Source organism: Lepus europaeus, chromosome X (genome assembly GCF_033115175.1).
Source record: "Lepus europaeus isolate LE1 chromosome X, mLepTim1.pri, whole genome shotgun sequence".
Classification (NCBI taxonomy): domain Eukaryota; kingdom Metazoa; phylum Chordata; class Mammalia; order Lagomorpha; family Leporidae; genus Lepus; species Lepus europaeus.
The window spans coordinates 26,481,286-26,502,474 of NC_084850.1; the positions used below are offsets into that span (position 1 = coordinate 26,481,286).

General features: G+C 50.4%; 1 protein-coding gene across 1 annotated transcript in view; it reads right to left on the reverse strand.

The window, feature by feature from the left end:
- XPNPEP2 (X-prolyl aminopeptidase 2) overlaps positions 1-20,858 on the reverse strand; it is a 28,505-nt gene extending 7,647 nt beyond the window's left edge. Inside the window, exons 1-14 of the mRNA XM_062183502.1 lie at positions 20,590-20,858; positions 18,023-18,096; positions 15,901-16,011; positions 14,350-14,413; positions 13,426-13,530; positions 13,200-13,280; positions 12,166-12,312; positions 7,447-7,548; positions 6,345-6,426; positions 5,833-6,028; positions 4,977-5,066; positions 3,613-3,722; positions 2,899-2,976; positions 1,807-1,878 (exon numbers count right to left, since the gene is read on the reverse strand). Coding sequence (XP_062039486.1) covers positions 1,807-1,878; positions 2,899-2,976; positions 3,613-3,722; positions 4,977-5,066; positions 5,833-6,028; positions 6,345-6,426; positions 7,447-7,548; positions 12,166-12,312; positions 13,200-13,280; positions 13,426-13,530; positions 14,350-14,413; positions 15,901-16,011; positions 18,023-18,096; positions 20,590-20,638 — 1,361 coding nt within the window. The 5' untranslated portion in view covers positions 20,639-20,858. The remainder of the gene's footprint in view (positions 1-1,806; positions 1,879-2,898; positions 2,977-3,612; positions 3,723-4,976; positions 5,067-5,832; positions 6,029-6,344; positions 6,427-7,446; positions 7,549-12,165; positions 12,313-13,199; positions 13,281-13,425; positions 13,531-14,349; positions 14,414-15,900; positions 16,012-18,022; positions 18,097-20,589) is intronic.
- Positions 20,859-21,189: the final 331 nt, after the last annotated feature.

The window sequence follows — 21,189 nt, forward strand, 5'->3', positions numbered from 1 at the left end:
GGCGGAGAGAGATGACCCCAGGGCCCTGGGGAGGGAGGGAGGGAGAGAGGGAGGGCTCCTTGCTGGTCACCAGCAGGCGCCGCAACCTTCTTTAGAGGAGAGGAGAGGAAGTGAGGTGAGCACTTCCCCAGCCTCACCCTACTCTGAGCGTGCCCCAGTCCAGCCACGCCCCAGCAAATTCACTTCCCCTTTGCACCTGGGCCATCTCAAGCACACACAACATCAAAGTGGTGACTGGCAAAGGCTTCTAGGCTGACTGCCTGCCCTGCCAGCTCCTGAGAGCACGCTAGGAGCAAGTGAAGAGCCTCTGTCACCAGCACATTAACCCTTTCCACAGGACAGACACCAAGCAACTGTTGGAGATGGCTCCTTGTAGGGGCCAGCGCTGTGGTACAGTGCGTTAAAGCCACGGCCTGCGGTGCCGGCATCCCATACGGGCATTGGTTCAAGTCCCGGCTGCTCCTCTCCTGAGCATCTCTGCTGATGGCCTGGGGAAGCAGTGGAGGATGACCGAAGTGCCTGGGCCCCTGCACTCACGTGGGAGACCCAGAAGAAGCTCCTGGCTCCTGGCTTCAGATCGGCCCAGCTCTGGCCTTTGAGGCTATCTGGGGAGTGAACCAGCAGATAGAAGACCTCTCTCTCTCTCTGTCATTTCCTCTCTCTCTAATTCTGCCTCTCAAATAAATCTAAAAAAAATGACTCCTTGCTTCTCCATCAGTTCAGCATACGCCTTCCTTTGGCCCAACCCAAGATTCGCACAGTCCATTTGCTTCTTGGAACAGAGGGGAAAATCTTCCAGGTCAGGTCAGCTCAGATCAGCTCCAGTATGAATGATAACTTAGATAATTGGAAGGATTGAAGTTAGCCTATTCTGCATGGCTGTCACGTCTGAGCATGACAAGGGCAGCACAAGAAGCAAGGGTTGCTTCTCTTACCTGCTCCTACCCTCAACCTGACATGATCACCTGCGCTGTGCCGTGGGGAGACAGGGGTCTGAAGAGTACTGTGGAGCTGCTGTGTGTGGGCTGTGTCCAGGGCATGCACAAGTGGGTGAGAGTATGGGTGCATGTGTTGGTGCAGCCAGGCAGGGCCACTGAGTCCGAGTGTCATTGTTCAGACTATGTGACAACATGCAATTGTGGGGCCAGCATTGTGACATAGCAGGTCAAGCTACCACATGCAATGCCGGCATCCCATACGGGGTCTGGTTCCAGTCCTGGCTGCTCCACTTCTGATCCAGCTCCCTGCTAAAGGCCTGGGAGAAAACAGCAGAAGATGGCCCAAGTGCCTGGGCTCCCACCACCCACATGGGAGACCCAGATGAAGCTCCTGGCTCCTGGCTTCAGCCTGGCTTAGCCCTGGCCATTGCAGCCATCTGGGGAGTGAACCAGAGGGTAGAAGATTTCTCTCTCTCTCTCTCTGCCTCTCTTTCTCTCTCTGTAACTCTGCCTTTCAAACAAATAAATAAATCTTAATATGCAATAATGCAATAAATAAATCCAATACGCAATGATGAGAGACATTTTACTTGAGCCGGGGGAGTCTTTTCTATTTCTCATAGAAATGCTGGAGACACGTGCACTGTTCTGTTCTCAGTGTTTCCCACTGTACAGGGACCCCCCCAAGTGTGACAACGAGAAGGATGCTCAGGGCTCCTTCCATCCAGATGGCTCCCTTTGCAGATGTAGTATCTGTGACACAGGAAGGGGAAAGCTTTGGCAGGCTCCTGTTTGGCCCAGGACATCTGAGCGGAGGCAACCAGGCCAGGGTGAGATGGGGAGGCGGGCTGTGTGTGTGCGTACTCACCAGTATTGCCCCCCAGAATCCAGCAGGTACATCTCATCTGTGGACAGCTTGCGGTGCACCTCCTCGGATGGGCTGAGAAAGAGAGAGAACAGCGAGTGAGGAGCAGGCTAAGGGTGCACTTGGCGGGTCCGGGGCACTAAGTGACAATAGCTGAGCTCCCACCATCCCTGGGGCTGGCCTTCCAGGCTCCTTCTTCTGGGGCACTCATTATCTCCCAACAGGCCCTGCAAGAATAAATGGCTGCTGCCGCGGCTGCCCTCAGCTCACACATGCAGCTGGTGGAACAAAGCCCTGTTCCTCAGGGAAGGGAGCAAGGAAGGCGTCCGGGATGTGGGATCTGGGTGAGCTGTAGAGACAGCATGCAGCCCAGCCACCTGCTTTTGCCTAAGGAGAAGCAAGCTTGCGGAAGTGCAGGGGCTTGCATGGGGCCATGCAGTAAAACTGCCGGGATCTGGGTGCAGACTAGCTCGCTCCGTTCAGTGTTCTTTCTCTAACTTCCTGCGGCCTTGGCAAACAGATGTCCCCAATAAGCCAAGGAGGGAGAAGGGGCTGGGAGACACCAGGACATATCAGGGGAGGGAATTCTGGGACATGCCAGGCCCTCCCTTGGAGGGGCATTCAACCTGTCCCTGCTGTGTCCACGGCACGCCATGGCCTCAGGTCAGCTTGCCCCTCACCACCTGGCCTGCAGGGTCTTCTCTCCCCCACCCCCACCCCTGCCCTTCCATGTGGGCCAAATATCTGTCTAGCTTACATCTTGGGCCTATTATAGTTGGTCGGGGCTGAGTGAACAGGTCTTTGTCCATGTGTGCTTGTGAACTTGAAGCCCCAGCTAATATAAGGGACTCATGAGAAGCCACAAAAACCATCGAACAGCACCTACAGCTTCTGTCCAGAGCCTCAGCTGAGAACTCACTAAGCCTCAGCCCATGGGGGAAGATAGAGCTCAGGCCTTTGAGTTTCAAGGCACCTTCCAAGCCCAGGCTGAGCTCCTGACACCCCTACCCACTGCTGGCCTCCTCCCCAGTGCTAATGGCCTTAATTTTAAAATGCACCATCAGGGCCCCAGGCAATTCTCTCCCCCTGAAGTACCTGTAGTGTGCCAAGGCAGCGTTCAGGCCACTGGCCGAGATGGTTTCGAAACTGGATCCTGAGAAGAAGTTTTCCTCTCTGGAAAGTACCAGGCGAGGGAGGTCATTGAATGGGAGCAGGGATGCAGCTGGGCCCGGGATAGCCGGCATGATCAAATGTAGGTCTCAGCTGCCTCCACCTCAGCCAAGACTCTTGGGGTGGCCCCGCCCTGCTCCTGGTTCCATGCCCCCCAGCCCTGGCCTGTCATGCTCACAGCACTCGAGATCAGAGGAGGACCACCTGCATATACCAGTCACTCCCCCTCATTTTACAGGTGGGAGTGTAGACACCTAGTTCTCTGTATCTGAACATCCTTCTGTACCTCAAATGCACAGTCCGCCCCTGGCCTGGGTCGAGCAGGACTCAGGAATTGTCTTTCTGACTTGAAATTCTCAAGGGGTCCAGGGGCAGAGCCAGGCTCCCCCAGGGCAGGCAAGCCCGTGCTAGAATCAGGCACCAGGGGGCACTGTGGGGTTGTCCCGCGGGCAGCGGAGCTGGAGAACTGTCATCCAAGGGCCAGTGCCCAGCTCCCCAAACTGTCACTCCTTGTCCCAGAGAGGCTTCCAAACACAAGTAAGACCTTCCTTCCCACAAGTAAGGGGACCGATCCTCCCCGCTCTCCCCACCTCCACACACACTGAAAGCCCGCCTAAAACGGTAGCCTCGGTCCTTCACCCTCGTAACTTCTCCACAAACTCGGCCCCTGAGAACTCGTCCACTGTGCCCTGGGGCACGTTCTTCTCCAGCCACACCAAGTACCGGATCACGGCCACAGCGTCCCGCACCTGCAGCGGGGGAGCAGAGAAGCGGGCTGTGGTCTGGTGGCTGCTCCAGGATGAAGGAGCTCGCAGGGCAGCTGTGCATCTGGGGCTTTGAAAACACAGGGTCTGAGCAGCTCTTTGATATCAAAGGATTCTCATTAGTGTTTGTAGAGGATCCCAGTGTGCTCCCCGGCTTCAGAGAGTGCTTATCTTTTTCTGACACTTACTGAAGTGCTGACAGAAGAAATGATATCTTGGATTTGCTTTCCAATAACCTAGCAACAGACGTAGGGTAGTGGGGAGGATCATGATGGCCAGGGTATAGAGGCAATAAGGTTGGCCATTGTTGATAATTGCTGAGGCAGGGGTGATGGGGACACAGGGGGCCACTAGGCCATTTTCTCTACTCTTGGCATGTTTAAACTTTTCCATAGGATCAGGCTGGAAGGCGTGGCACAGCAGGACACTGGCATCCCAAATCAGAGCACAACTGGAATCCAGGCTGCTCCGCTTCCAATCCAGCTCCCTACTAACACGCCTGGGAAAGCAGAGGAAGATGGTCCAAGTACTTGGGCCCCTGCCACCCATGCAGGATACCTAGATGGAGTTCCTAGATCTTGGCTTCCGCCTGGTCCAGCCTCAGCCTTTGCAGCCATTTAGAGAGTGAACCAGCAGATGGAAGATCTCTCTCTCTCTCTCTCTCTCTCTCTCTCTCTCTCTCTCTCTCTCTCGGTGTGTGTGTATGTGTGTTTCTGTCACTCTGCCTTTCAAATAAATGAATAAGTCTTTAAAAAATAAATAAACAAAACTGTCTGTAAGAAAAGGTTTTTTCTTACAGGTAGTGTGTCTTAATATGAGCAAGAACATCTAAAAAGAACAAGACATCCTCTTGTCGGGGGAAGAGATCATTATAACTCAGAATGTGCTGGGAAGTGCCCAGAGCCCTGTATTCAGACACCAGGCCCCAGGCATGACCATCATTTTACAGACCAGGTATCTGAAGCCCAGAGATGTGCACTGACTGGCCCAAAGTCTCCCAGCCAGGAAGTAGATGGAGCCAGGGTTTCAACTCAGATACCCTAGCTCCTGGGCCCAGGTTCTAGCCCACCGTACTATCCTGGCAGTGGAGGGCGAGGTGCAGGCAGGTTGGGTGTCAGGAGTTTAGTATCTGCTTTTGGTTTCATTGCGTGTCTTCCTCAGGCTCCTCCAGAGCTTCCCTCCACAATGCATGAGAGCAGGAGCTCTCCAAAGGCCACAAGCATCTGCACATGGACTTACGTGGGTGTCCTTGAGCAGGGCCTGCTCCTTGCTGTTCTTCACCGCCTTGGTCACCATCACTGGGGAGTAGGTGTCTTCCACGAGTTTCTCCTGTCAGGGATGGATGGGCACAGTGGTGTTTTCAAAGGACTGGCAGCAAGTCCTGGCCAAGGTGACACCTGCTGTGCAATGCCCTGGTGCTTTGTGTGCTTTGTGTGTAGGTCTCTTCTCACCTGCTGTGTCTACTTCTCCCTCCCTCCCTCCAGGAAGGCTTCCTTGATGAGCACTCTCTACTCACCAGCTCACCACCCCCAAGATCCCATCTGCACTCCAAGATGGCTTCCAGCCTGTCCTGTGTCAACCAGAGGGCTTTTCTGTCCCTGTCTCAGTAGCTACCATTTATTCAGTGTCTCCTGTGTGTCAGCCTTGGACCTTGACATACCCTGTCTCCCCAAAGACTCCTCCAAGTAACTCAAGGGAGTTCAGGACACTTCTGGCCATTTCCCAGGTGAGGAAACAGAGACCCAGATGAGCTAAGGCACTTGTCCAAGGTCACTGCACAGCCAACGAGGGGCAGTGAGCGCCAGGATTCAGGGTCAGGTTTGGCTAGCTCCACAGCCTCTGCTAGACCAGACAGCACTCTCTGTAGCCACCATACTATCCTGGCAGTGGAGGGCGTCACCAGTGTCACCTGTGATGACAGCAGGAGCTCTCTCTGGGGATAAGTGTCTTTGCTTCCTCTGTAAGACCTTGAGGGAAACACCCTGCCCAGCTCACAGAATGGCCTGTTGGCCTTGGCCCCATTTTAGGTTGAGACTTTATCAGGCCTGGAGTGGGGAGTCAGGGCCTGGGCAAGGCCAAGGCCTGGCAAACCCACCTTGGGTATGACTTCATAGAGCCCATAAGTGGTATAGCTGGTCCCAATCCAGATCTTCACATCTCCTTGGGCATAGGCCTGGACATGGTCACGGACTTGGTTATAATCCTCGAGTTGCACACACATGGGGCCTGTGCAGCTGGAGTTCAGGTACTGCAGGGTCTCAGGGCTGAAGCGACTGCTGTTTGCAAATAACCTGGGTGGAGGAGGGAAGACCACGAGGGTCCTGAGCATCTACTAGCCAAGGACCAGAGGCGGACAGAGTCCCTTTTTCCTGGAGATCAGAGGAAGCCAGCTCAAAGAAGCCAAGCAGGCCAGATTCGGGATTCTACAGGAACAGAGGTCAAGGGCCAGGAAGAGCCGACAGGGGGTTTCTTGGAGTGTCCTGCTGGGGTGGGCCCCAAGCTCATGGGCAGCCTGAAGGCTGCTTGTTGGGGCATGGTGGGTTGGGGGACAGTGAGAGGGTGCAAGCTGGAGGAAGGAGGTGAGAGCAGGCCAAGGCAAAGCCATACCTGATGGAGGTGTCTGTGAGCAGTGTGTAGGAATAGAAGAAGGGATTGTAGGGGATGTCGCTGCTACGCAGGTTGAAGAGCCCTGGGAAGAGAATTGACAGGGACTACTTGAGGCTGATATGCCCAAGGCTATAGCTGCAGGAGATCGCCAGTAGTGCACCTGCCTGCCACCTGCCTCTTCTGCTCTGTGTGTTTCTCCGTCTTTTTTTTTTTTAATAGAGGAGTCTTTGGGATGCTGATGAGACCTGTCATCGAGAAAGGCAGCTGGCTAGCAGTCAGCACACAGTGCTAGTGGGTCCCGTGCTATCTGATGCCCAGCCATAGGGATCAGGCAAGAAGCTCGGAGCTGGAGCCGGTGCTGTGGCATAGTGGGTAAAGCTGCTGCCTGCAGTGCTGGCATCCCATATAGGTGCCAGTTCACATCCCGGCTGCTCCACTTCCGATCCAGCTCTCTGCTATGGCCTGGGAAAGCAGTAGAAGATGGCCCAAGTCCTTGGGCCCCTGCACCCACGTGGGAGACCCGGAAGAAGCTCCTGGCTTCTGGCTTTGGATTGGCACAGCTCCAGCTGTTGCGACCATATGGGGAGTGAACCAGTAGATGGAAGACCTCTCTCTCTCTCTCTCTCTCTCTTTGCCTCTCCTTCTCTCTGTGTAACTCTGACTTTCAAGTAAATAAATAAATCTTTAAAAAAAAAAAAAGGAAACTCGGAGCCAGCCTGGGACCTGGGAGGGCCACACCAGGTGCTAAGGCTGTGAGCATGAGGTGCCTGGGATAGTGGCCAGGTTGTTGGGAGGTATTTGCTGATCCACTTCCGCTTCAGGAGACAAGAAGCACCAGGCTGCTGCGGCCGGTCCATGCCTCTGGCAGCCTGTGGGCTGGCCCCAGCTTGCTTGGGGCTCCCTGGCTTCCTTATTCTGCAGGCGTGAGCACCTGACCCCTTACCTTTCTTAGTCCCCACAGGCCATGACCACAGGGCTGTCAGGAACTGGTGGACCAGTGGTTGTTAGAGGAAGAGCTTGGTGCTGCAGGGCCTAAGAGGCTGGGGGAGGGAGGGCTGGGGGAGTGCCGCAGGCCCACCCAGGTGTGCAAACCCACACTCACAGGCCGTTTCATCGAGCGCTGAGAGGAGGACAGCAGTCGGGGCTTTGCTGTGCGTCCGCATCTGGTTTCGAATGTCAGCCACTTTCTCCTGCCAAGTGCTCCCTAGAAGCATAGCAGACCGAAGAAAGTATAAGGCAGCCATGTGCTTTGCCTTTTAGCCCCCTGAGGGTCGTACTTTCCCATTTACTTAAAAGCAGTTTAACTTTTGCTTCAAACAAAGCCTTACTTGTGTAGTCATTAATGACATGGGCTCTGGACCCAGACTCAGCTCAAATACCACCTGTGCCATTACTAGTTGGGTGACTTTGGAAAAATCACTTAAGTCCTGTGTCTCGTTTTGCACGTCTGTAAAATGGGCATGGGTTATAATAATAGTATCTACTTCTATAGGGTTGCCATGAGGTTCACATAATTAGTATTTGTGAAGCATGGTAGAATGGTATCTCGGCATATGGTAGGTGTGGTAGAGCTTTCTAACAGCTAAATAAGCATGCAGAATGGAGATTAGGAGAACAGGCCTAGCTGAAAGGCAAAAGGATAGGGCTAGGGCTACATTCAACCCTCTGCCCTGCAGTAGTGTTGAACTAGTACTTATTAAACCTTGGGTACTGAGCTAAGCACTTCATGTAGATTCTTTTAATTCTTACTTGTCCCATTTCACAGATAAGGAAACAGGCTTCAGTGACATATAATAGTTGTCTGGGGTCTCATAGTTGCAAGGAATGAAGCTGGGATTTAAGCCAAGGTCTATTTGATTGCATGGCCCATTCTTCTTTTTTTTTTTTTTAACATTTATTTATTTATTTGAGAGGCAGAGTTATAGACAGAAAGAGGGAGAGACAGAGAGAGGCCTCCCATTCTGTTGGTTCACTCGCTAAATGGCCACAATGGCCAGAGCTGGGCCAATCCAAAACCAGGAGCCAGCTGCTTCTTCTGGGTCTCCCACGTGGGTGCAGGGGCCCAAGTACTTGGTTCAAGTCCTGGCGGCTCCACTTCAATCCAGCTCCCTGCTAATGCACCTGGGAAAGCAGTGGAAGATGACCTAAGTACTTGGGTCCCTGAGCCCACATGGGAGACCTGGAAGAGGCTCCTGAGTTCGGATCAGCCCAGCTCCTGCTGTTGTGGCCATTTGGGGAGTGAACCACCAGATGGAAGACCCCTCTCCCTCCACCCTCATCCTCTCTCTCTGCCTCTGTAACTCTGTCTTTCAAACAAATAAATAAATCTTTTTTAAAAAAGAGTTAGGTCCAGATATGAGCAGAAATGATAGCTTAATGCCATTAAAATTTGATGCAAGTGAGTCAAAGTATTCAACAAGAGACAACCCTCTGGGTATAATACATCTTTCTAAGGTTTATTTTATTGTGGTAAAATAGATATAACATGAAAATTATCATTTTAACCTTTATAAAGTGCACCATTCAGTTGGCTTTAAGTGCATTCACAGTGTCGTGCAGGCATCACAACTATCGAATTCTAGAACATTCTCTGCATCCCAAAAGGAAGCCTTGGACCCATTAAGGAGGCACTGTCCATTCCCGCTTCTCCCAGCCCCAGGAAACCAGAAATCTCTTTGCCATCTCTATGGATTGGCCAACTCTGGGTATTTCACAGAAATGGAACTGTACAATATGTGGCCTTCTCTGACTGGCTTGTTTCACTTAGAATTATGTTTTCATGGCTGTTGAATATGAAATAGTTTTGAGAAAACAAATCAGATCAAATTTAAATGGTGTGATGCACGCAGGTGTCTTCAAGTTGCTACCTTTCCATGCTCTGCCCTTTGTCTTAACCTATAAAAGCTGCCAGGGGGCTGCACAGAACATCTCTCTCACCTCTGCAAGCTTCTTGAAGGTGCTTCCAAGCCCACTGCTGCTTTCTGATGGCTTTCCTTGAAGACTAGCAGCCTGCAGTGGCTCAGCGTCCCCTCCCTTGTGGGAAGCGACAAAACCCATGCAAGTTCTCTCCTAGTCCCTGGAAGCTTTTGTTCTTTTTATCCTCTCCCCTTATGGCATCACTGTGACTGTCTTTATTTGAATGAGATGAGCTTTATTTATGAATTAACAATCTGGGATAGCAAGTTTCTTTAAAAACCAGTGTCAAGATGCCGAAAGAGTGATGCTGCAAACTACATCGGAAAAGAGAAAGAAAATTGGACACACTTTGCACTTGCTTCATCATAGCTGCTCTTTTGAAATTTCCCTCCTGCTCTTCTGACTCCTTCCCGCACAAGAACTGTGCATGGACTCGTGTGTATAAAGAAGCCTCTCAGATTGCCCAATATGACTTGGAGTCCAAGTTCATTGCCTTGTTCAGAATTCCTGGGGAGGTAGAGGTGGCTGCTGGTAAAGATACTGATTCATAACCAGTAGCCTGGTCCTCATCAGGGTATTAGTTACTATACACAAGAAGCATGAGCAATCTGTTCTTTTATGACATATTTAGATGGTGTCAATAAGGCCAATGCTATTGATGTTAGATTTTTTTTTTCTGAGTCAGTACACTTTCCTTTGTGGTTCAGCCCAAACCTGAATGCTAATGTATGCCATAGACTGACCCCAAATTTAGCTATTTACTTCCTCTGGCCACCTCTGGCCACCAGACCCCAACCATCTCACAAATGTGAATTGCTCAGCATCGGAGGGTCAAAGTCAAGATTCTTAGGATTTCTTGAAGGCATAGAAAGAGAGAATGGATTTGAAGGTCATTTTAGTGAAATAATTACAGAAAACTTCCCTAATTTGGAGAAAGAAAGGGAAGTCCAAGTACAGGAAGCACACAGAACTCCTAATAGACATGACCAGAAAACAATCTTCACTACAACACATTGTAGTCCAACTCTCCACAGTAAAACATAAAGAAAAGATTCTAAAATGTGCATGAGAGAAACACCAGGTTACTTTCAGAGGATCTCCAATTAAACTCACAGCAGACTTCTCATCAGAAACCTACAGGCTAGGAGAGAATGGTGAGTTATATTCCAAGTCTTAAGAGAAAAAAACTATCAACCCAGAATACTATACACTCCAAAGTTCTCATTTATGAATGAAGGTGAAATAAAGACCTTCCATGACAAACAGAAATTGAAAGAATTTGTTACTAACTGACCAGCCTTATAAAAGATGCTTAAGGATGTGCTACACACAGAAACAGAAACATGGTCATCACTATGAAAGAAGGTGAAGGCAGAAAATCTCCCAGTAGAAGTATAAAGGAAATCTAAAGTAAATAGTAGGGACATTTATAGAAAAATGGCAGGGTCAAGTCGTTACTTACCAAGAGTCACCTTGAATGTAAATGGTCTCAACTCTCCAGTTAAAAGATACAACTAGTTAATCAATTAAAAACAAAACCTATCTATTTGCTGCCTACAAGAAACACATCTCACCAACAAAGATACACACAGACTGAAAGTGGAAGGATGGAAAAAGATATTCCATGCTAAGAGAAACAAACAAAAAAAATAATAAGAGCTGGTATAGCCATCCTAATATCAGACAAAATAGACTTTAACACAAAACCTATTAAAAGAGACAAAGAAGGGCACTATGCAATGATTAAGGGATTGATTCAACAGGAAGATGTGACTATAATAAATGTATATGCACCTAATTACAGTCACCTGGCTATTTAAAAGAAATGTCAATAGCTCTAAAGGGAGACATATACCCTCATACAATAGTAATGGGGGGGACTTTAATACCCCACTTTCAGCAATGGACAGATCAACCAGGCAGAAAATCAGCAAGGAAACAACAGTTAATTGACACTTTAGACCAAATGAACCTAATGGATATCTACAGAACCTCCATCCTATAGTTGCAGAATACACATTCTTCTCACCAGTGCATGGAACTTTCTCTACGATAGTCCATAGGCCAGGCCATAAAGCAAGTTTCAGCAAATTAAAAAAACTTGAAATCATACCATGCATCTTCTCAGACCACAATAGAATGGAACTGGAAATCAATAACTCAGGAATCTCTAAAACATATGCAAACACATGGAGACTGAACAACACCCTCCTGAATGAACAGTGGGTCACAGAAGAAATCAAAAGAGAAATCAAAAAACCATTGAGGGACAGTTTTTTTTTAAACAGTTTTTTTCATACTATTTGTTGAACTCTTTACCTGGTATACAGTTGATCTTCTGTGTATGAAGTTAATTGAAAATAGATCTTTGTAAAAATAAGAATGGGAATAGGAGAGGGAGGAAGGAAGAAGGGTGGGAGTGGGGGTGGGAGGGTGGGTACAGTGGAAAGAATCACTATCACTATGTTCCTAAAGTTGTATTTATGAAGTACATGAAGTTTGTATACCTTAAATAAAAGGGTTCTGGGGGGGAAAAGGCCAAAGTTAAGAGGATTTAACCACCAGATAAGCAATGCATATTATACTTTTTCTCTCTTTGAAGAGATAGCTTTAAAAAATCTTCGTCTGGCTCTTGTTTCCTCTCTTCCTGTTCCCTCTTGCTTCAAATCCTAACATTCCTTTCGCTAGCACTTTGTAAATATGCACTGAGGATCTTTTGACTCTGACTGTGTGGAGGGGACTCATAAATATGCATTTTAAACAAACATCCAGAGGCGACCCAGGTGCAGCCTAACATTTGAGTCACTGGTTTGCTCTCTCTGATGATGGATTTTTCAGCCGAAGGAGCAGCGGTGGGGATTTGTGTTGCTCTGAGTTGGGAAGGAGAATGGGCTTACTGAATTACCTATGAATGCCTCCTGCAGGGCATAAATGGGTTGGCTTGGCACCGGGGGCCTCTCTGACCCCCACGCCAGGTCCACAAGGTTGACTGGGATGGACATCAGCTGTCTGTCGGAGCCTTGGAGGGCCGAGTCATAACTCTCCCAGGAGTCTGCAGAGACAGGAAGAAGTCACTTGTCCCTTGCCATGTGATTCAAACAAAGCTAATCCTGCTCCCCTTTACCTTTTGTTCCATTCATGCACCCCTAGCTACCCGATGCCCCACCATGGGATGTACCTCTCCTCCTCCTCCTCTCTCTCTCCTTTCCAAGTCTAATTGCCCCAGCTCACCCCAATACTGTCTACCACTGATTGGTTAAACTCATCTGCTTAATTTCATTGGCTGTGTAGTTCCCCTTTCGGGTACCAGCCATTTCAACAGAGCGTCAAGGTCACAGTCTAAAGGGATGGTGACATCCAGGACATTGGAAGACTGGTAAAGAAGCCAGTTGGGAAGTGCAAGCTTTTCGGTGCATGCTCAGGAGCGCTCTGCCTTTGGTACGTGGGTTGGCCAGCAGACTGGGCCGCAGAGAGTTATATTCCTTTTTAACGCAGAGGCCCTCCCAACTCCTTTGATCCTTCTAATACATCTTCCAGAAGAGGGTCACCAAGTGATTTTTTTTCTTATAATTTTAATTAATTTTTAACCACCAAGTGATTCTAGTACCATAATTGGTAGCGCTCCAGGGCACAGAGGGATGGTTCTAGTTTCAAGGACATCCTATTCAGTCACTTGATTTTAATGACTCCTGGAGTCTTCTAGGTTGGGCTTCTCCACTCATGACTTAAAAACATTATATTCATTCTTTTAAATGCTCATCTTTTAATTATACTATCCATGAATACAGTCTGGCTGCAAATATTCCACAACCACAAATGCAAAATACTCTATCTTTATGGTCACACAGCCCCTCCTTCTACAAGGTATGTTTCTTTACATCCCAGGGCAGCTGACCGACCCTCTTTGGCATAGATCTAGGGAGTGACGGAAGATCATACCAATGGAGAAGAGGAAGGGGTCGAAGCCCACACGTCCTCCAGCAGGAATCTCGTTGAGCAGCCAGCTGACAATGGTGTTACCTGCGAGACAAGAAGGAATGCAGCAGTCCCCTGCAGGGCCAGGCTTCTGTCTATGACAGTTCTGCCATGTACCTGCTCGCCTACACCTTCCTGAACCTAGTCTGGGCTCCAAAGCCTGGGGGACGAATCCGCATGGGCCTTCTACCTTCCTTGTGGAGGTCCCAGTTGCAGTCCATCTGCCGCTCCGCCTGAGTCCAGTAGCGACTGTCTGTCCAGAGAGCTGCTTTCCCCATGGTCACTACCGCGGTTCCTGGGGGAAGAGCAGAGAGACTTGGAGGGGAAGGGGAAGGTGAGGAACGTGGCTTTAGCTGGAGGGTGTGCGACATGGTGCTGGTTCTGAGAATGTCACAAGGGGTCTCCGGAAAGGAAGTGAGGCAGGAAATGTTAGAGAGCCTTGGAGGAGCCCAGCAGAGAGGGTGTCCTGGGTCAAGCATCTGTGCTTACTGAGGCAGCCATCAGGACTTTCAGCAAGAGAGGTAGTGGGGTCTGCTTTTGGCAGTCCAAAGGAGCTCAAGCTGCACGTGGGTACTCCCAGGGAAGGTAGGCCTCAGTGTTAAGATCCCGTGGCTGATCGGGACACTGGGCCAGAGGCTTAGCAGAGAATTGATGGGGAAGAGAAATCCGGCACCTTTTGTTAAAGAGAAGAGCTCCTGATGGGTGTGGCAGGGCAACTTGAAGCCCTCAGAGGGATGCTTGAGGATCAGACAAAGGAAAACCTTGTCCGCCCGTGAGCCATCATGTGACTTGGTGGGCCTCTGGTGGCTAGATGCAGAAGTCCTCATAGCGACTACAGCAGCAGTGGAGCCCTGGGAGTGCTAGGTGGAGTCTCGCATGGCAGAGGCAGTGGGCATGGGAAGGAAGGCAGGCGGTCGTCTGCCTTATTTCTGCCCACATATGTGGCTGGTGGGCCATGAGACATGGGGAACCTGATGGTTTTGAGGGGTGAAGTGACCTCTGGACACTAGACAGTGGAACGGGTTCTGGCTGCTGAGGCACCAGCTATGCTAGGTCCCCTGCAACCCTCTCTGATCTTGCAACAGAAGCAGTGAGGGCGGGCAGTGGCTGTCACCTGCAGTCCCTGTGAAGCCTGTGATCCACGCACGCCTGGCGTCCTGTCTGCCGATGTATTCGTTCTAGGAAGTCAACAACACCATCATTCACCTTTTTCATGGAGTCAGACCCCAGTGCAAGTCCCCCAACCACCTCCCGGTTCTTTCTGACTGGTCAGCTCCAAACAGTCCTACAAGGCTCTGGGCACCTCTCCGGAAATCCTCTGTCGCTCCCCTAGTCTTCTGCTTCTGCTTTGAACAACTGTTTCTTTTGGAGTCACGACGGTACCATCCAGAAATGGACTCAGTGCTACCCTGTGCCAGGTGGAATCATGGCTTTTGTTTCTCTTGGGTTCCCCTCTTCAGCTATCCCCTCTCCTCGCCAGTCTGTCACAGCACCCTAGGCACATCATAAATAACCTCTACAGCAGGCTTTGTACATTATTGTAGTCAGCCCTCTATAGCTGCAGCTGCCATATGGCAGATGCAACCAAGTGCAGATCAAAAATAGATTTTTAAAAAAAATTGCATCTGCATTGAGCACATACAGACTTGTTCTTGTTATGAGTCCCTAAACAATGAAGTATCACAACTGTTATTTATATAACATATACATTGTGTTAGGTATCATAAGCAATCTAGAGATGACAAAGTATATGGGAAGATTGTGTAGGTTCTACACCAATACTATGCCATTTTATATAAGGGTCTTGAGCATCCCTGGATTTGGGCATCCATGGGGGAGGGGGGGTCCTGGAATCAATCCCCTAAGGATATGCAGGGAGGACTACACTTGTATTGTGATCCTCACAATCCTTGGAGACAGATCTCATCATACTCATCTTGCCAAAGAGAAAACTGAAGCTCAGAGAAATTCAGATATTTACCCAAAGTTCCTAGCATTTCCCAGCAGGTGGGAAAACCAATTCAAGCCAGCTTATTAACACTAACGTTGCCTTCTCTTTCAACAAGGCTGCTGTTGGGAAGGTGAATGGGATGGAGATGGAGCCAGTGGTGAGAAAGGGTGATATGGATGGGCAGAGGGGCTGCTTTGGGAAAAGCAATTCTTGTACAGGCCATCTTGTTTCCTGTCCACCCCACTCCAACACACACACACACACATACAATCTCTTCCCTCACTTGCATAGTCCAGAACTCTGCATTGTCTTACTGCCCCACCAATAGATCATGTGCAGGCCTGAGCCAAAAGGGAGCTAAGAACTCTTCCAGTCCAATGCACAGCCCTTATTCTAACCCTGCTACAGCAGGGATGCCCTACATATTTATTCTGGATCCGTTATCTAGGAACCCATCAAAAACAATTCTGAAGTTGCTTATGGTTTCATTTTTGGAAGCCAAGGAGATTTGGCAGTGTCATCCTGCCTCTACAAAGGAATGGATGCTTCAGATGCCTGAAAGCCCCCGTGTGCAGGCTCTGCACTTCCTGGGACCTGTCAAAGCCATTTTCTGCCATCATCTTTGGAGGCAGAGCACCTTCCCATTCGGGCCTGTGCTGGCAGGCCGACCTACCCAGGCCAGTAGAGAATGCAGGGGGAGGAACTGTCCCTTACCATGTGGGCATCTGTGTCTGGGATGATGTAGGCAGAGAGATTCTGGGCCTGTAGCTGCTGGCGTAGGGCTGTGATCCGTGCTGTGGTATTCACTGCAGTAACTGGAAGGAACTAACAGATGGCAGGCAGACAATGAGATGGACATAGACATGCGCATTGCTTAGAGAAAGTGATGCCTGGACCCCAACTTCCCAGGAGCCAGCAGCCTGTCTTGAGGCATGGGTTGAGGGTGGTTCGGCTGGCTTGTCCTGGGGCAGAGACCCGGTCTGAGTGAAGCTAGAGATGTTGAGAGCCTGGAGAGGGACCCTCTGGGACAGCAATGGGACGTGACTGCGCAATGAGGGAGAAGTGCAGAGGTCCGAGCCCTGGCACTGGGCCAGGCCACATGAACAGTCCTTCTTTGCATACCTTGGGGTGAAGTTTCCAGATTTAAAATGGAAAAAAAAACCATAGGAGCCTCTCCTAGATACATCTGCATTTCAAATAAACAATGAATAATATCTGTAAAAATATTTATTTATTTATTTGAAAGGCATAGAAACAGAGAGATCTCCCATCTGCTGGTTCACTCCCCAAATGTCCACAACAGCCAGATCTGGGCCAACCCTGAGCCAGGAGCCCAGAACTCCATCTGGGTCTCCCACATGGGTGGCAGGGACCCAAGTGCTTGAACTGCTTCTCAGGGTACACATCAGCAGGAAGCAGGAATCAGAAGTGCAGCAGAGACTCGAACCCAGGCTTTCTTACAATGGACTCGGGCATCCCAGGCAGCATCAGAACCGCTATACCAAATGCTCACTCTACAGTGAATTATGTTTTAAGATAAGTAGGTCCCATGCACTATTTGCGGACGTAATTATTTTTGTTATTTTTACTATTACTTTTCATTATTTATACTAAAATATTACTTGTTGTACGCAATTGAAATACAACTGGGCGTCCTGTATTTTATCTGGCATCTCTACTTTGGAGGCTCTTTCCAGTTGCCACCCGCTGGTCCCGAATGGCAGAGGAGAGGTGAGTGAGTATTTCCAGGGGCTTGGGACATTGCCCAGAAGGATCTTCTCCGAGCCAGACTTTTCTTTAAAGGCTGTTTTACCTTTAAAATGAAAATCTGTGTATGGCATATTTGTTTTGCTTTGCTTTCTACTCAATAATATATCCACGTTTGTTTGAATATAAAAGTATTGTGGGGGTGGATGTTTGGTGCAGCAGTTAAGAGTGCAAGGTTTCAAGTCCTGGCTCTGCTCCTGATTCCAACTTCTGCTAATGCGCCTCCTGGGAAGCAGCGGTGATGGCCCACGTACTTGGGTCTCAGCCAAACGTGTGGGAGACCCGGACTGAGTTCCTGACTCCTGGCTTCAGGACCTTGCTGGCATTTGGGGAGTGAAGCAGAGGGTGAGCGCTCTCATTCTCTCTCTTTCTCTCTCTCTCTCTCGCAAACAAACAAACAAACAAACAAAAAGTAATGTAGTTGGCTCACCCACCTACCTGCCTCATGGGCCCATAAAGTTGACATGCCAAATAGATGTGCTAGGTTTCTCCTGTAGCTAGGGTAGTGCTGGTGGGCCCACGCCTCACACCTTCTGGCCTACCGTCGTCTGGAGATCTTCATCCCTATTCTGCTCGTGGGAAGAATCCTTCCGGGCTCCAGCTAGGAAGCTGCCGGCCAGTGGGCCTTCGACGGCCATCTGTGGGGCCGCCTCGTCTTCACACCCTAGGCCTCCTCCCCTCGCCTTTCTGTCAGGCTCTTCTTAGTTGCCTGGCGTCCTCCCCCCTCTCCGTGCTCCCTCTCGCCTGCTCCTCGCCTTCCCACTCCTTCGCCCTCTTGCCTTCTCCCTCCTCCTAGCGGGCCTTCCCAAGCCCCAGCCAGGGCAAAAGTAAAAACGGGCTGTAGGTATGAGAAGGCGAGGAGAGGGCCCCCCGGAGGGGGGGAGGCGTGTGTGTGTGTGTGTGTGTGTGTGTGTGAGACAGCTGAGAAGGTGCTGTCCGCCCCGACTGAGGTTAATAAGAAGCAAGGCAGAGTCCGGAATTCAGGAGAAAGCCTCAGAGGGGGAGAGGCTAGCAAGTGAGCCAATGGGGGGTGGGGCGGGGCCTTGTGGGGGTGGAGCCAAGGTCTCACCGGAGGGTTGGTTGAACAGTTTCTCACATCCGTCCTTGCGAGGTTCACTGCGTTTGAGCGGCTCCAGGCAGGAGCTGGGAACCAGGAGAAAAATCCAGGGTCATTTGTGGACCAGAAAGCTCCTCGAGAACACAGGGGCGCCCTCCAGCAGCCCCACTCCCCAGCAGGGCCTCCGTCCTTTGCAACACACCGTGCTGGCCGACTACTTGCGGTGAAAAATAATCACATTTCATAGGAAATCAGGCTGAACTGGATGGCACCCTAGGTTACAATCAAAGAAATCTATTTCATCGACAAGTGATTGCCACTTTTGGTTGAGTTTTAGTGCTCATTACATCCGTTTTTTTCCCCTTCTAATCTAATTGGGTCTTTTCAGGGTCTACTGAAGTGGAAAAGTTGTGTGTAAATTAAATTTTCGTAATCAAATTTTCTTTGAAATGCTCTAGAGGAACTCGCTAAGTCATCACCGCCACCTTTGTTTTAGCCTTCTATAAATCTAATTTCATCCATATTGGGTTTACTTCAAGGCCCACTTGTACCATTTCTAACAATCCAAATCTCTGCCTATCATTCCAGGCTCATTTGAACTATATAAGACAGCAATCTCAGTCCCACATCATAGCCTGGTGGAGGAAGATGGATTAGCAGTTAAAGAGCCTCTACTATGCGCCAAATACTGGACTCGGCCATTTACCTGTAGTATGGTCTTATGGCACATAACGGCCTTTCTATGGACCACATATACAACTGCAGTCCCATAAGATTATATTGCCTAGTGATGTCTTAACTGTCTCAGTTTGTGGAAATACACTCTACAGTTTCCACACAATGAAGACATTGCCTAATGATGCACTTCTCATCATGTATCCCCATCATTAAGTGATGACAGCATCTCATATGATGCTTGCAAGAAACCTATGAGATGGGTGTCTCTGTCCACTTACTATAGAGGAGGAAACTGAGGTTCAGATAGGCTTGGTAACTTGCCTAAGTTTTGTCAATAGTGAGTTAGCGGTAGAACAGAGATTTGAACCCAGGACATCTGAATACAACAGGCTGGCGCCCCTTCCATCCCCCGACTCTGCCAAGCACAGCAGATAGGCCTGGAAATGGTGGTGCCACAGATGGGCCAGAGTGTATGGACACCTAGTTTCCAACTTGGATTGTGCCCCAAATTTGGTGTGACCCTAGGAGAGTAACTCCATACTCATTGAGCAAGCGTTTCCTAAGTGCCTGCTATGTGCCAGGTGCTGAGCTAAGTTCTCCAGGCTCTAGGCCTCTGCAAAAGAGAGAGTTGGATTAGGTAAAGTCTCCTTCTGCCCTGAGTATAGCAGTCCCTTAGAGTCCCTCCCTCAACTCCTTGCCTTTCGGGGCAGGGTGGGGTTTCCCCTACAGGATAATGGAGGCCTAAGCCAGGGGAGACATTACACTTTTCCCTTGAGTGGGTTGTGCTACAGGCAGAAGGAGGGTAGCTGGGATCTAACTGCTACAGTTGCCTTACCTGGCTGTCTTTGTTTCATAAACTCAAATGGGAGATAAGACATGCTGTTGGTTTAAGAAAATGCACCCCCACTTCTACAGGTACAGGTCTCTGACAAAATGGTGGCACTAAGATGCCAGCATAAGAGGCATGCCACAACCAACCTGTGTCCCTCTGGACACCAGGATCCGCTCTTCTCTGAGGCCAGCCCTGTGGCTCCCATGAGCAGACTCTGCAGCTGAGTAACTAGGCTCCCTGGTGCAGGGTCTGGCACCAAGGAGGTGCTCAGGATCTGGGTGCTGAGTGAGCAGGGTCCTAGAGAGCAAAGGGAAGGGAAGCCCTCCCTGGGGCTGGGAGTGCAGAGCTGCTAACCTGGGCACTTACTAGAAGGCGCGTAGGGCACTGTAAGGGTGACAAAGAGCCTCTCCTTGACCAAACTTTAGCTAGGCTCCTCTGAGCCCTTTTCTTGACTAGGCCTTGACCTTGGCCTTCTGTATCTGTCCTGCCCTTGCTTGGCCTGCATTGCCAGGTATTAGCAAGAATCCTGCTAATTCTGTTTGGAGAGAAGCCCTCACTCTTGATGTCTGATCCCTCTCAATATAGCTAGTCTGATTTCTCATCCCTCACCCTTGATAACTGTGCACCGTGGCCTGTCTTCAGCCCGAATCCTGTTAAGTTGCTTTAGCAAGAATCCCCCTACCCTTAGTGGCTCCTCTTAGTAATTTACCATCCCCTGATCTCCCCGCTCTGCTCATAACCCCCAGCAGCCTTGGCTGGATTAGGAGCTGAGCCTCAGCTGTCTCCCCTGTTGTAAGGCCTCTATTGCACCAGTCTTGAATAAATCCTTCCATTTTAATGAGTGCCGGGCTAATTTAGTCTTTAACAGGGGGCAATGGGAAGATGGCAAACCCAACTTGACCCAAGCCACGTGGGCCCTGAAGACGCGCCCCAAGATATCTCTTCCTCGGGATAAGAGAGGGGACCAAGAGAAGAAAAGACAACTGGGCCCTAGCCCTCACTCCACCCTTGCTGAGCGCACAGGAGAGAAGCCAGAGCAGCTCTCCCCAAGAGGCCCGGACGCACATACCGCACAGAAGCACCAGCCAGAGGCAGCAGCCCCAGTGAGCCCAGGCCATGGGGCCTCCAGATGCCGCGCTGGGTGCGTAGACGGGCTGGGGAGAGAGAGGGCAGGGCTGTCTCTCTGGCCTCTTCCTTCAGGCCTTTCCAGGGCAGGAGCAGACAGGAGGTGGGGGCTGGCGATGGGAAGGAGGCGTCAGGTGGGTGGCTGGAGAGTCCCCCTCTGATCTTTCTTTCCGAGGGTTCTGGGAGCCGAGAAAGGCTGAGGACAACCTGGGCTGGCTCCGCTTGTCTCCGGGAATGGAGTGTGAGCCCGCCCCTGGGCAGAGTCCAAAGATCTTGGGGACAGAGGAGCAACAGCTGGGCTCAATCAGCCTGCTTCTCCCAACCCCCTCTCCAGCAGCCCTGCCCCAGCCGTTCCCGAACCTGGCCCCCTCCCTCCTGCAGGCTGTTTCCCATTAGCTGGGCCCTGGCTGCAGCCCTGCTTTGGCCATGAGACGGATGCTTGCCCCGCCTCCTCCTCCAGTGGGCCTGACTCAGGAACAGCTGGTGTTCTCTCTGTCCTGCTCGGAAGCCCTCGGCACCCCCTGGGGATGTTGCCTGTGGCTGG